The following is a 15,554-nucleotide window of genomic DNA, read 5'->3' as shown; positions in this document are numbered from 1 at the left end:
TTCAAACATTCAAACCATTTTAACATTCAAACTATTCTTACATTCATACTACATTCTGTCAGCATTTCAGTTCAACTTCACCGTTGAAGCATTCACACACAAGTCCTTCAGGAATTGCTTCATCTAAAACCCCCGTTTCCATATAAGTTGGAAAATTGTGTTAGATGTAAATACAAACGGAACACATCCGTCCATCCATCCATTTTCTACCGCTTATTACCTTCGGGGTCGCGGGGGGCGCTGGAGCCTATCTAAAGTTAAAGTTAAAGTTAAAGTACCAATGATTGTCACACACACACTAGGTGTGGCGAAATTATTCTCTGCATTTGACCCATCACCCTTGATCACCCCCTGGGAGGTGAGGGGAGCAGCGGGCAACAGCGGTGGCCGCGCCCGGGAATCATTTTTGGTGATTTAACCCCCAATTCCAACCCTTGATGCTGAGTGCCAAGCAGGGAGGTAATGGGTCCCATTTTAATAGTCTTTGGTATGACTCGGCCGGGGTTTGAACTCACAACCTACCGATCTCAGGGCGGACACTCTAACCACTAGGCCACTGAGTAGGTACAATCTCAGCTACAATCGGGCGGAAGGCGGGGTACACCCTGGACAAGTCGCCACCTCATCGCAGAAACGGAATACAATGATTTGCAAATCATTTTCAACCCATATTCAGTTGAATATGCTACAAAGACAACATATTTGATGTTCAAACTGATAAACATTTTTTTTTGTGCAAATAGTCATTAACTTTAGAATTTGATGCCAGCAACACGTGACAAAGAAGTTGGGAAAGGTGGCAATAAATACTGATAAAGTTGAGGAATGCTCTTGCAACACTTATTTGGAACATCCCACAGATGCACAGGCAAATTGGGAACAGGTGGGTGCCATGATTGGGTATAAAAGTAGATTCCATGAAATGCTCAGTCATTCACAAGCAAGGATGGGGCGAGGGTCACCACTTTGTCAACAAATGCGTGAGCAAATTGTTGAACAGTTTAAGAAAAACCTTTCTCAACCAGCTATTGCAAGGAATTTAGGGATTTCACCATCTACGGTCCGTAATATCATCAAAGGGTTCAGAGAATCTGGAGAAATCACTGCACATAAGCAGCTAAGCCCGTGACCTTCGATCCATCAGGCTGTACTGCATCAACAAGCGACATCAGTGTGTAAAGGATATCAAAACACGGGCTCAGGAACACTTCAGAAACCCACTGTCAGTAACTACAGTTGGTCGCTACATCTGTAAGTGCAAGTTAAAACTCTCCTATGCAAGGCGAAAACCGTTTCTCAACAACACCCAGAAATGCCGTCGGCTTCGCTGGGCCTGAGCTCATCTAAGATGGACTGATACAAAGTGGAAAAGTGTTCTGTGGTCTGACGAGTCCACATTTCAAATTGTTTTTGGAAATTGTGGACGTTGTGTCCTCCGGACCAAAGAGGAAAAGAACCATCCGGATTGTTATAGGCGCAAAGTTGAAAAGCCAGCATCTGTGATGGTTTGGGGGTGTATTAGTGCCCAAGACATGGGTAACTTACACATCTGTGAAGGCACCATTAATGCTGGAAGATACATACAGGTTTGGAGTAACATATGTTGCCATCCAAGCAACGTTACCATGGATGCCCCTGCTTATTTCAGCAAGACAATGCCAAGCCACGTGTTGCATCAACGTGGCTTCATAGTAAAAGAGTGCGGGTACGAGACATGGCCTGCCTGTAGTCCAGACCTGTCTCCCATTGAAAATATGTGGCACATTATGAAGCCTAAAATACCACAACGGAGACCCCCGGACTGTTGAACAACTTAAGCTGTACATCAAGCAAGAATGGGAAAGAATTCCACCTGAGAAGCTTAAAAAACGTGTCTCCTCAGTTCCCAAACGTTTACTGAGTGTTGTTAAAAGGAAAGGCAATGTAACACAGTGGTGAACATGCCCTTTCCCAACTACTTTGGCACGTGTTGTAGCCATGGAATTCTAAGTTAATTCTTATTTGCAAAAAAAAACATAAAGTTTGAGTTTGAACATCAAATATCTTGTCTTTGTAGTGCATTCAATTGAATATGGGTTGAAAAGGATTTGCAAATCATTGTATTCCATTTATATTTACATCTAACACAATTTCCGAACTCATATGGAAACGGGGTTTGTAGTTATTAATATTATTTGGCTTAATTGTTTCCTACAAATAAAGACAACTTTTAACATGCGTCACACAATTGAGCAAATTTTGCGATATATAATTAAATGTTGAATGTCACTTAGTTTCTTCTAGCGTTATGTCGTATGTGCTTAATCGAAATAATGCTTGATTTAATGTCTTTATTGTTGAGGAACCAGAACTGTGGTCACGTGACTCCGCCTGTATCTTCTACTCATGTTCCTGGGCAGCCGTGCGGCTTTTATTTATTAAAAAAAAAAAAAAAAAAACATCCACTCGGGAGAAGACTGATCAGAGGCACACGCAGCTAATTGAGTAGGCTATACGACAGCATCAATGTCGGTAAGTGCGATGGAGAATCATGCATGTTTACAAATAGATCGTATTTGGATGTGTAGGCCTGTGCTGGTTGGATGACGGACAAAGCTGGACGTGCTCATCTGGTCGCACATCAGTGGGGTGTCAGCGTGGTGCAGCCTTTAAATCAAGGTCGACGTGCAGCTTTTGCATTTGCAATAAATAAAGGCTCCGTTTGCATGGGGGAACAAAAGCAAGGGAGTGGTCGGCCAAAATGCACTGTGATGTTTACATGTTTACATTTACAATGGCTGTCATATCATGCGGCAAAACACAACAAGCGACCGTGAAGCTGCGGCAAAAAGTTCCTCGTAAAACGTATGAAATAAGGCTGAAGGTGCACGTCAAGGGCAGGGGAAAATATGTGCATAGGGGATTCAAATAAAAAATTCAATTAAGCCTTTGGTTTTTTTCATCACCAGTTCAGTACCATGGATAGATAAGTGACATGGGAGGGTCTCACCCTTATAACAACATGGCTTGATAAATAAATGACCAATATTTGGAATTATACGCTGATAAACAAACAATATTATTACTTTTCTAAAGGTGGGATGACAATTACAGTAGCTTTGAAGTCATGTTACTCTGGAAAACAATAGTATGTTTTATTTCCCTTTCAATGCTTATGCAATTTTGAGTCTTGATAACATCAAATAGTAGTGGATAATCACCCACATGTACAAAACCCAAAACCAGTGAAGTTGGCACGTTGTGTAAATCGTAAATAAAAACAGAATACAAATATTTGCAAATCCTTTTCAACTTATATTCAATTGAATAGACTGCAAAGACAAGCTACTTAACGTTCGAACTGGGAAGCTTTGTTATTTTTTTAGCAAATATTAGCTCATTTGGAATTTGATGCCTGCAACATGTTTCAAAAAAGCTGCCACAAGTGGCAAAAAAGACTGAGAAAGTTGAGGAATGCTCATCAAACACTTATTTGGAACATACCACAGGCGAACGGGCTAATTGGAAACAGGTGGGTGCCATGATTGGGTATAAAAGCAGCTTCCATGAAATGCTCAGTCATTCACAAACAAGGATGGGGCGAGGGTCACCACTTTGTGAAAAAATGCGTGAGCAAATTGTTTAAGAACAACATTTCTCAACGATTGCAAGGAATTTAGGGATTTCACCATCTACGGTCCGTAATATCATCAAAAGGTTCAGAAAATCTGGAAAAATCACTGCACGTAAGCAGCAAGGCTGGAAACCAACGAAACCTTCGATCCCTCAGGTTGTACTGCATCAAAAAGTGACATCATTGTGTAAAGGATATCCCCACATAGATTCAGGAACACTTCAGAAAACCACTGTCAGTAACTAGTTTGTCGCTACATCTGTAAGTGCAAGTTAAAACTCTACTATGCAAAGCGAAAGCCATTTATCAGCAACACCCAGAAACGCTTCGCTGGGCCCGAGCTCATCTAAGATGGACTGATGCAAAGTGGAAAAAGCGTTCTGTGGTCTGACAAGTCCACATTTCAAATTGTTTTTGGAAACTGTGGACGTTGTGTCCTGCGGACCAAAGAGGAAAATAACTATCCTGATTGTTCTAGGCGCACAGTTCAAAAGCCAGCTTCTGTGATGGTATGGGGGTGTATTAGTGCCCAAGACATGGGTAACTTACACATCTGTGAAGGCACCATTAATGCTGAAAGGCACATACAGGTTTTGGAGCAACATATGTTGTCATTCAAGCAACGTTATCATGGACGCCCCTGCTTATTTCAGCAAGACAATGCCAAGCCACGTGTTACAACAGCTTGGCTTCATAGTAAAAGAGTGTGGGTACTAGACTGGCCTGCCTGTAGTCCAGACCTGTCTCCCATTGAAAATGTGTGGCGCACTATGAAGCCTAAAATACCACAACGGAGACCCCCGGACTGTTGAACAACTTAAGCTGTACATCAAGCAAGAATGGGAAAGAATTCCACCTGAAAAGCTTCAAAAATTGGTCTCCTCAGTTCCCAAACAATGGCAGAGTGTTGTTAAAAGGAAAGGCCATGTAACACAGTGGTAAAAATGCCCCTGTGCCAACTTTTTTGCAATGTGTTGCTGCCATTAAATTCTAAGTTAATGATTATTTGCCCAAAAAAATTAAGTTTCTCAGTTCGAACATTAAATATCTTGTCTTTGCAGTCTATTCAATTGAATATAAGTTGAAAAGGATTTGCAAATCATCGTATTCTGTTTTTATTTACGAATTACACAAGGTGCCAACTTCACTGGTTTTGGGTTTTGAATTTCCATGCATCCATCTTCTTCCGCTTATCCGAAGTCGCGTCGCTGGGCAGCAGTCTAAGCAGAGAAGCCCAGACTTTCCTCTCCCCACCCAACTCAAAAACCATAACACTTTGAAGTTGTTTGTTTTTGTCAGGCTACTAAAGCTGATTTTAGACCAGTGGTTCTTAACCTTATTGGAGGTACCGAACCCCACCAATTTCATATGCTCATTCACCGAACCCGTCTTTAGTGAAAAATTTAAAAAAAGAATCATTTCAAATTCAAGACAAAGTTATGTTTTTTTTATTGGTGTATAAAATGCACAGTGCATGCACATCACCTTGTTCAAAGAACAAAACCAACACATGAAGTCACAATAAATTACACACCTGCAAATCGGATGGAAAATTAGAGGGAACATTGTTTGGGGGTATCCATATTACACCAATACGGAGAAGTTTTTATTTACACGATGACTTGGGTGTGTCTTGACCTCCGCGGCGGAGGCTCCGCCGAACCCCTGAGGCCGACTCACCGAACCCCTAGGGTTCGATCGAACCCAGATTAAGAACCACTGTTTTAGATGTACAGTAAACAGGTGGTCTCTTGTCTCAAGTGAGATTTCAAATGGTTTCCAATGTATTTTTCTGCAGGTTAATCTCTTAAAGGACTAATTGCCTCAGCTTCAAATATGATTGTGTGTTTTAGCACTGTTTAACTACACAGAGTGGAGATATAATGTTTTCCCAAAGTCCCTAGATCAGATCAAACTTTTTGGCTAACGGACCCACATTGGCTTTTGAAATTTGACATACGGGCCGACCGAGCACATGATGCATTTCAAAGCACATCATATCTATTGAGAGGGGAGTAGACTTCCCAAACATTGGCTATATATTTTTTTTCAACAATATCATATCAGAACCTCAAAGAAACACAACAATGGTATTACAGGGTTAACACTTACATTCTCTTTCAGTGGGAGCAGTGTTGTTGATCACCCTTTTTTGCCAATGCGTCGAAGTCTAGTATCAGTTTTGTTGTGGCAATTCTCAAAACAGATCTTTGCTTAATTTTGTTCTACTATTTGGCGGGGGCGGATTAAAAAGACTAATGGGCCGGATGTGGTCCATCCCTGCCCTAGATGCATCATCAGGGAACGGTGGCGTTATCAATAATTTGCTAGTGTACATATTTTGGTGATATTGTCCACAGAGAGATGTTATGCAGATGTAAAATTTCACATTATGACATTATAATGGTACACACAATAAGATCTCAATTCTACTTCATGCTGAGCTGGTTTGTGCTTTAATTTGGCACAAGTACTTCAAAGCAGACTGATTACCCTCGATGGTTCACTTGCACAAACTAATGAGATCCAATGGAGAGCTGCTTTGAAAAGTCGGACTTTAAAAAGATAATGAACTGTTTCAGAGAGGTATTCATTTTTAACAATATGCTTGTTATTAGTGTAAACCAGCAAGCACTGCATCATACTTAGAGATGTTGATAATATTTTTATTCCTGTTATGTTGCTGAATGTGGCAACACACTAGAGTGGTACAGTACTTCAACTTACGTGTACATTGCATTTCACGACCAAGCTCAAAACTCAGAACAGTCATATCTCCCATTGAAAGGAATTGAATTCACTTTGCTCTGTGCTTTGTTCTCCCAAAACACAACCATTTTAACTATAAGTAACATGCCTTTTAACAAGAAAAACAAACATTTAGATAATAAGTACGGTTATGGAAATCAATGCAAAGACATGTACCAAACAACCCCAGTAGTTTTACGTTAAACTATATTAATATTGTACATTATTTACATTGGGCAACAGACAAATATGTCTCCTTTGCTTATTCTACGTGCAGTGTTGTCAAATCCGCGTATTATCCCCCCTTCTTATAATACTTATTTTCATAGAGCTGCTGCATGTTTCTCTCGTGGCACCTGGCAACCCAGTGTCCGATGTCTTTGAGGGACAGACCAGAGAAGTCACTTTTGAGTTGAAAACATAAAAAGCGATGTGTTTGTCTGTCAACCAAGGCTAATGTTTGAGCATCCAGTTTGTTAAGTCAGGACTAAACGTACAAAATTGAAACTGAGTTTTTCTGCAGCTTTTCAATATTTTAATAGATAAATGTTTGTCGTTTGTTCCCGCATGCGCGAAGGCTTGCTGCAGCTTTTCTTCTTTTTGTTTTCAAAGTATTTTTATTGTAAATTTTCTTAATGGTTGAAACAACAGACAAACATATACACATATGATAATAAAAATAAATGAATAAATAAATAATATATGAAAATAAAAATAATGAATAAAGAAGGTTTTTACACAGATTGTAACATGTAAAAACAAAATACACACAGAGGCTTAACATATCATCAGTTGAATGTCCACTTTCATCGATCACATCAATTATGCCAAGACAGATACTTCTTAGGAGGGTTGACTACAGTTTCAGGTATTCCCAGATACTTCTCCACACACCACAACATTTCTGTAAATTACCAGATATCTCATATCTCAGATTTTCAATGTGGAGGATTCCCACTAACTCCCTCAACCAGGCTTCAAACTTAGGTGGTGAGTCAGATTTCCACACTCTCAAAGTGCATCTTTTTGCTATGACCATACCATAGGCCACCACTGGGCTAACATTCATTCAATCAATGTTTATTTATATAGCCCTAAATCACAAGTGTCTCAAAGGGCTGCACAAGCCACAACCACATCCGCGGTACAGAGCACCCATAAGGGCAAGGAAAACTCACCCCAGTGGGACGTCGATGTGAATGACTGTGAGAAACCTTGGAGAGGACCGCATATGTGGGTAACCCCCCCCCCCCCCTCCTCCGACCCATCTTGTCCAAAGTGTTAGAAATGCCAAGCAAAGCAGCTTCAGGGTGAGGATCCAGATTTACTTTAAGTACATGAGAATACCTGCTGCAGCTTTTCTGATGCAGACTTTGCAGCGGGGCTTGATTTGCCGAGGTAGAACATATTTTTACTGTTTTTTCTCTCTTTTATGGTCATTTGCTTCTCTTCCTTCGCACTAATTGTCTTAGTTCTGATGGTTTTGAGAGCAAGACGTGGATCTCTGCACGGCGCTTAAACACACACGTCAACTGGCAAATCAAAACTTATGTTTGTTTCTTAAGTAAATGAAGCAGGAACAATAATTTGTAACATTTGTAACAATTTATTGCTCAAATGGCACAAGCCCGTAACAAATATCACTTCAACAGAGCGCGAAATTACTCATAACTCAAGGTATACTCGCAATTTAAAGCATACCAAAAAGCCGACAGACAACTATTTCGTGAGTTAAGTTACTCGTAAGTTAAGTTACTGTATGATTAATTCTACTAACACAAGGAAAAATAAATAACATCGCTCAGTATCAATCAATCAATTAAACTTTATTTGTATAGCACTTTTCATGCACAGGCAAGTTACAAAACTGTTTTTTACACCAGTAAAAAAAAAAAGAATAGAAAAATAACACACGCACACACTACAAACTTTTTGACTCGGGGGCCGCATTGGGTTAAAAAAATTTGGCATATATATTATATACAGTGCAGGTCAAAAGTTTGGACACACCTTCTCATTTCAATGCGTTTTCTTTATTTTCATGACTATTTACATTGTAGATTGTCACTGAAGGCATCAAAACTATGACACCTGTGAAGTGAAAACTATTTCAGGTGACTACCTCTGGAAGGTCATCGAAAGAATGGCCAACAGTGTTCAAAGCATGTTTTCAGTTATTTCACCTTTTTTTGTTAAGTACATAACTCCACATGTGTTCATTCATAGTTTTGATGCCTTCAGTGACAATCTACAATGTAAATAGTCATGAAAATAAAGAAAACACATTGAATGAGAAGGTGTGTCCAAACTTTTGGCCTGTACTATATATATATATATATATATATATATATATATATATATATATATATATATATATATATATATATATATATATATATATATTCCGATAGCGATGTCACGTTATTGATAGGAAAATGCATTTTTAGACAATATGATTTGCCTGAGTGGTTAGAAGACACTGAGAGTAACAAGCGGTAGAAAATGCATTAGAAAAGACAGATTAAAAAAAAAAATAATAATAATAATAATTATTTATTTTATTTTATTTTTTTTACTTGGGACTTCCCGCAGGCCGGTTTTTGGACGCTGGGGCCGTAGTTTGGGGACCCCTGCACTACACTATTGACAATAACAACAAATGGCATGGCACTGTGGCATGATGAAAAAATGCCAACTTTGAGGCATCCACACTGGCGGACACGTAACAAAAGAAAACGCAACTTGAAAAATAATATAAAACACATTTAAAAATATATGTAAAAATAAAATATAAATGCAAAAATTCATAAGTGAATAAAAACATAAAATAGTGAGGATAATAGTAGTAATATTAGCAATACAGAAAATAGAAAATAACTGAATACAATTAATAATCTAAGAAGAGTTTAGATATTCAGTAAAAATCCTGATTAAAAAGGTGTGCCTTTAACCTTCAAAAAATATCAAAGGTCTCTGCCATCCTTTGTTCCACAGATGGGGGGCCTTAGTGGCTAAATGCCACCTCACCGTGTGTCTTTGCTCTGGTATTTGGTAAAGTTAAAATGTTGATGTATGATGCAGTGCAGTTCTACACCACCACAAACTACCTTCAAATTAATGAACAATTTTGTTACAAAGTCAAACAGAATTTAGCATTATTGTACTGGGTTTCATCAGAGGCGATTGTGTATGACTGTAAAAGATGCGAATGAGTACCATATTTTTCAAAGTATAAGTCGCACCTGCCGAAAATGCATAATAAAGAAGAAAAAAAACATATATAAGTCGCACTGGAGTATAAGTCGCATTTTTGGGGGAAATGTATTTGATAAAACCCAACACCAAGAATAGACATTTGAAAGGCAATTTAAAATAAATAAAGAATAGTGAACAACAGGCTGAATAAGTGTACGTTATATGAGGCATAAATAACCAACTGAGAACGTGCCTGGTATGTTAACGTAACATATTATGGTAAGAGTCATTCAAATAACTATAACATATAGAACATGCTATACGTTTACCAAACAATCTGTCACTTCTAATCGCTAAATCCCATGAAATCTTATACGTCTAGTCTCTTACGTGAATGAGCTAAATAATATTATTTGATATTTTACGGTAATGTGTTAATAATTTCACACATAAGTCGCTCCTGAGTATAAGTCGCACCCCCGGCCAAACTATGAAAAAAACTGCGACTTATAATCCGAAAAATACGGTATACTGTATTATTTTTTTTCATGTTACCATGTGGTATGTGGCAAGGAGAATAATGCAAAAACTCATTGTTATATTTTCTCTGTTCACAGGGTTGAGAGCTTTTGGCTGACTGGGCCAGTAATGGCTCATGGGAATAAACCAGCAGCTGCCATTTCCAATTTAGCAGCAGCCGGTCCACAGCTATGTCCAGGACCTAGTAAACCCAGTCAAGAAGACCACACGGATTTAGTGAGGGAGGTGTCATCCTGCACTTTAAAGGACGACAACAATGCCCAGTTGACTGCTGCCTATAGTAATCGCGAAGACATGGAGGACACATGCTCTGAGTACGACAACGTGGGCTCCGATGTGGAGCAGGACTATGACGAGGTGCTCCATCTGAACAGAAAGGGCGTCATGGACACACGGTACTACAAACAGTATTGCCCCGAGGATGGGGCTTACCTAAAGCACGCTGGAGTAGGTAAAGTCGTCACTGAGGGCAGCAGGGCCACACCTCGTCCAAGCACAGACCGATGCGATGGATCACAATCGGACACTAAGCCTTGTAAGGTGGGCCGCCCCTTTAGGGCACGTTGCACCCCGATTAGAAGGGAAGCAGTGGAGGGAGAAGAAGTGGTGAAGGGTCTGGAGAACAGGTTCTTCTTTTGCGATGGAGATGAGATTGAAGAGGTGCTGGATGGTGCCAGATTCATAGAAGATTTAGAGGATGACGGTCTCGAAAACAAGGTTCCAAGTCAAGTTGGCCATTATCAGGACAATAATAAGAGTAGAAAAGGCTGCGTTGGAAGGGATAGAGAAGACGACCAAGGAAACACAAGAACACAGAACATGCCTGCAGGAGCCAATAGGAAGTGTGAGTCATCTCAGGTGAACGCCAAGGAGGACAGGCAGGGGAAAGGGCGAGGCAGGAGGGCAGCTGGACAGGATGTCGGAGTCAAAGCTTGCACGGCCAACAAAAATGATAATCGAGTGAAGACGTCGTCAAAGGAAAACAAAAAAGCTCCTGTGCGGACAAAAGCTAAATCCAGCTCCGGTAAGCAACAACCGCCTCCTCGTCACCCTAATGGCCAGACACCTGTGAACAGCCAGAAGAGAGAGAGCCCTCCTGTCACAAGACCCGGCGCCTCCACTAATAACCTAGAGAGCCAGCAGGGGGTCATCAAGCCGCCCCCGCCTCCTTGTCACGCACCCGAACAAGAGACCAGGCCTCCCGAAGAGAGCCAGAGCCAGAGCCAGCACCAGAAGCTCCAGCAGGTTTGTCTTGTTTCATTCCCAGAGGCCATCTGCAATCATGTTGGGTTTAATTAAAAACTAGACAAGGACAATGCAATATTTAGTTTTCAAGCCACATAACTTCCTGCCAGTATTGATAACTTATTTTATCTATTATTTTTTTTAAATATAGATTCAACAAATATCTTGTCTTTGTAGTGCATTCAATTGAATATGGGTTGAAAAGTTTTTGCAAATCATTGTATTCCGTTTATATTTACATCCAACACAATTTCCCAACTCATATGGAAACGGGGTTTGTAGAATATAAAATAGAATGTACTACTAACAACTACATTAGTTTTATGCAGTAATGTAATAGTAATGTACAGCATTAACATTGGAGAGTGGGCCTCTAAGGTATCTCCGTCGAGCTGCTTCTCTGTCAAACACACCATCAGCAGCTTTTTCATATTTTCATGGATGATTGTCCGCCATTTAGATATAATTTTAACATTCTTGGTTGGTGTTAGACTCATTCTGCTTTATTATGATGCAGACTAGCAGTGATACGCTCGAATTACAGCGCCAAGTTGGCGACACGCCGTGTCATGTTCTTAACTACCGTATTTTCCGCACTATTAGCCGCACCTAAAAACCACAAATTTACTCAAAAGCTGACAGTGCGGCTTATAACCCGGTGCGCTTTATATATGGATTAATATTAAGATTCATTTTCATAAAGTTTAGGTCTCGCAACTACGGTAAACAGCCGCCATCTTTTTTCCCCGTAGAAGAGGAAGCGCTTCTTCTTCTACGGCAAGCAACCGCCAAGGTAAGCACCCGCCCCCATAGAAGAGGAAGCGCTTCTTCTTCTACTGTAAGCAACCACCCGCCCCCGTAGAAGAAGAAGAAGCGCGCGGATATTACGTTTCATTTCCTTTGTGTGTTTACATCTGTAAAGACCACAAAATGGCTCCTACTAAGCGACAGGTTTCCGGTTCATGAAATCTCTCCATCCGCACACGGACTACTATTTCACAGCAACTGCCTAAAGACTTTCAAGAAAAGCTGGCTACTTTCCGTGCATATTGTAAAAACAAGATAGCTGAAAAAAAGATCCGGCCAGAGAACATTATCAACATGGACGAGGTTCCACTGACTTTTGATATTCCTGTGAACCGCACTGTGGATACAACGGGAGCACGTATGGTGAATATTCGCACCACAGGGAATGAGAAGTCATCCTTCACTGTGGTTCTAGCTTGCCATGCTAATGGCCAGAAACTTCCACCCATGGTGATATTCAAAAGGAAGACCTTGCCAAAAGAGACCTTTCCAGCCGGCGTCATCATAAAAGCTAACTCGAAGGGATGGATGGATGAAGAAAAGATGAGCGAGTGGTTAAGGGAAGTTTACGCGAAGAGGCCGGGTGGCTTTTTTCACGCAGCTCCGTCCATGTTGATATATGACTCCATGCGCGCCCACATCACGCTGGTTTTTAATATATTATTAAAGTTTGACAGACCTATCTGACTGTTTTTTTGACATTCCCTTTAGCGCAGTTAGATGCGGCTTATAACACGGGGCGGCTTATAGGTGGACAAAGTTTTGAAATATGCCGTTCATTGAAGGCGCGGCTTATAACCCAGGGCGGCTTATGGTGCGGAAAATACGGTATTTCTTTCTTTATTTAATGAATGTCATCAACTTCTCCTACTCAGTAATTCCCACTCACTTTCTTCCTTTTCATGGTTGGAAAACCAAGTTATGTCGATCTCTAGCTACATGCTATTGCTAACAAGTAAGACCAGATGTTTTGGGGCCAATCCTATTGGGCTCACTGTGATAATAACTGCGTCAACTAATGATGCTTGTATCTCATGTTTTTGCTTGCAACTTAAAGCATAACAATTAGCCGAGAGCCACCTCTTATCTCAAAGCATGTCTAAGTTGAGGTACCACTGTGTATATATAACTACCTTTTCGATTATATTGTCTCTTGAGAAACTTTTGGTTTGTGAAATGTGAGCGTTATAATCACCTTAGTGAGATGGTGCTGAGGTGGTTGTTTGTGTACAGCAGGATGAGAAGGAGCCAAGCACCGCCGCGACGCACATGGAAGTGCCAGAGCAGCCGAGGAGGCCTCCGAGTCCAGATCTCCTTCCAGAAGACGAGAGTGGCTCCCCCAAGGTAAGGATGCATTTTTGAATATTACCCATCGTAAGACACTAGGTTCTTGATATTCATCCATAATTACAGTAGATGTGTTTTTACCGTTGAGACATGACCGCATCAGTAAAACGTCCAACGCCGCCAAAATCATTATGGCGCTGTCCATCTGTTCCAGGAAGAGTGGCCTACTAACGAACTAACAGATGGACAAACAAACCCAAATACAATGCACAACATTCTCCTAATCTTTAATAACATTTATTTCTGCTCTCTACTAAGTTACATTCTAATTCTATAAGGTCCTTGAATAATTATCAATGATCATCATCATAATTGTTATGTTTACTTAGTGCTGTAGTAAAACGGCACAAATCCAAACTAAACATTTAGGTCGAGATTTTAATTAAACTAATGTGAATTGTAACTGTCAGGTTCAAACACTGATGACACCTATCAAACAAGACAAGAAGCAAGGAATTAAACAGAGACAGAATTCAATTCAGCTCAATTGAGGAGAAACGCGTAGACACTGTACCCTTTGACAGTGTCGTCCCACGCTCTGACAAAAGATTGTACGCCTTCTCTTTTATTTGGACTTTCCCTGATTACATGGCAACAGCTGTTTCTAAAGGAAGGGGGTCATAAACATCCGCTGCCTTTGGTCACAAAACAGTTCAAAGAAAAGGTGCCTGGAGGGGAGTCAGGCCCTGCTTCCTCTCTGCTTTGTAGATCTCGGGTCAAGACAAAATCTTCCTGTGGATTACAATACATCAAAGAAACCGACGCCTTCATGTCGCTTCCCATCCTACACAGTGGAGTTTTACAAGCCTTTTGCTTGGTAGGATCAAAGACAGCTTTTGTCCTGTCGCAGAGCGAGCTGAACTCAATGTAACACAAAGTTTTGTGATAACTTAGATACAATTATTCTGACAGTAACCACGTCGGGATTGCTTATAAGAAATTAATTCACATTAATATGCAATAATGCCTGAAGATTCCGTTACCAAATATGTCTCTATCTCAGGCCTGGGCAATTATTTTGACTCGGGGGGCAAAATTTAGTAGAAAAAATGTGTCCGCGAGCCGGTATAATCTATTTATAGGTACACTAATACAAAACCTCACAATAATGTCTGATTGAATGCTAAAAACGCTGTGACAGACCACCTTAAAAACGGAATGGAAATCGTCAGGTTCAAACACTGATGACATCTATTAAACAAGACAAGAGGCAAAGAATTAAACAGGGACAGAATTCTACTTGGACTCAATTGAGGAGACACGTGTGGACACACTGTACTCTTGTACAGGCTCCAGCACGCTCTGCCAAAAGATTGCACGCCTCCTTCTTTTATTTTGGACCCTCCCCGACCACATGTCCACCTTTGTTTCCAAAGGACAAAGGTCGCAAAAGGTTCACAGAAAAGGTCCTAAACAATTCACAGGAAAGGTCAGTTCAAAAAGAGTTCGTAAAATAGTTCAAAAAGAGTTCCATAAAATAGTTCAAAAAGAGTTCGTAAAATACTTCAAAAAGAGGTCGTCTGGAAATTGGGCAGATCCTGTCATCTCTCCGCTCTGAAGTCCTTGGGCCAGAACAACATCCTTCTGTTGATTACCATACATGAAAGAACACAGGAACACCTTCATCTTACTTCCCCCCTACACAGTGGAGTTTTACGAGCCTTACTCTTGGTAGGTTTCAAAGACAGTTTTTGTCTTCTTGTCAGGAACTCAATGTAATTCAAAGTTTTTGTGATAATTTAGAAACAATTATTCTAACAGAAATTTAGATTTTTTTTTACTGAATGAGACACCCAGAATGGTACATGACAATAAATAGTGTGGGATTTACAATATTAACTATGAACGATAAAACACTGAATATTGACAATATATGAACGCCACAGCCCCTCTCGATCGATATGTTTTACAATCACTCGAAACGCAACAAAATTGCAATAAACACAGCAAAATATGAACTACAATCTGATACATCTGATACATCACTAAGCTTTAGAACTTTGTTGTGAAAATCTCCTTCCGCGTCTGTCCCTGACACCCACATTTCAGGCTGGCCGCT

The 15,554-nt window shown here is 40.3% G+C and overlaps 1 protein-coding gene across 3 annotated transcripts in view; it reads left to right on the top strand.

Moving 5' to 3' along the window:
- The first annotated feature begins 2,390 nt into the window (after positions 1-2,390).
- Positions 2,391-15,554, top strand: part of apba2a (amyloid beta (A4) precursor protein-binding, family A, member 2a) — a 39,187-nt gene continuing 26,023 nt past the window's right edge. For 2 of the 3 annotated variants that reach the window (XM_061969735.2, XM_061969733.2), the window contains exons 1-3: positions 2,391-2,511; positions 10,174-11,341; positions 13,382-13,492. In XM_061969735.2, coding sequence (XP_061825719.2) covers positions 10,205-11,341; positions 13,382-13,492 — 1,248 coding nt within the window. In that variant the 5' untranslated portion in view covers positions 2,391-2,511; positions 10,174-10,204. The remainder of the gene's footprint in view (positions 2,512-10,173; positions 11,342-13,381; positions 13,493-15,554) is intronic. The other variant, XM_061969734.2, reaches the window with a different exon arrangement.

The sequence above is a fragment of the Nerophis lumbriciformis genome, linkage group LG10 (genome assembly GCF_033978685.3).
Source record: "Nerophis lumbriciformis linkage group LG10, RoL_Nlum_v2.1, whole genome shotgun sequence".
Lineage (NCBI taxonomy): Eukaryota > Metazoa > Chordata > Actinopteri > Syngnathiformes > Syngnathidae > Nerophis > Nerophis lumbriciformis.
The sequence above is the reverse complement of the archived record's forward strand: the minus strand, read 5'-3'. Positions and strand labels throughout refer to the sequence as shown.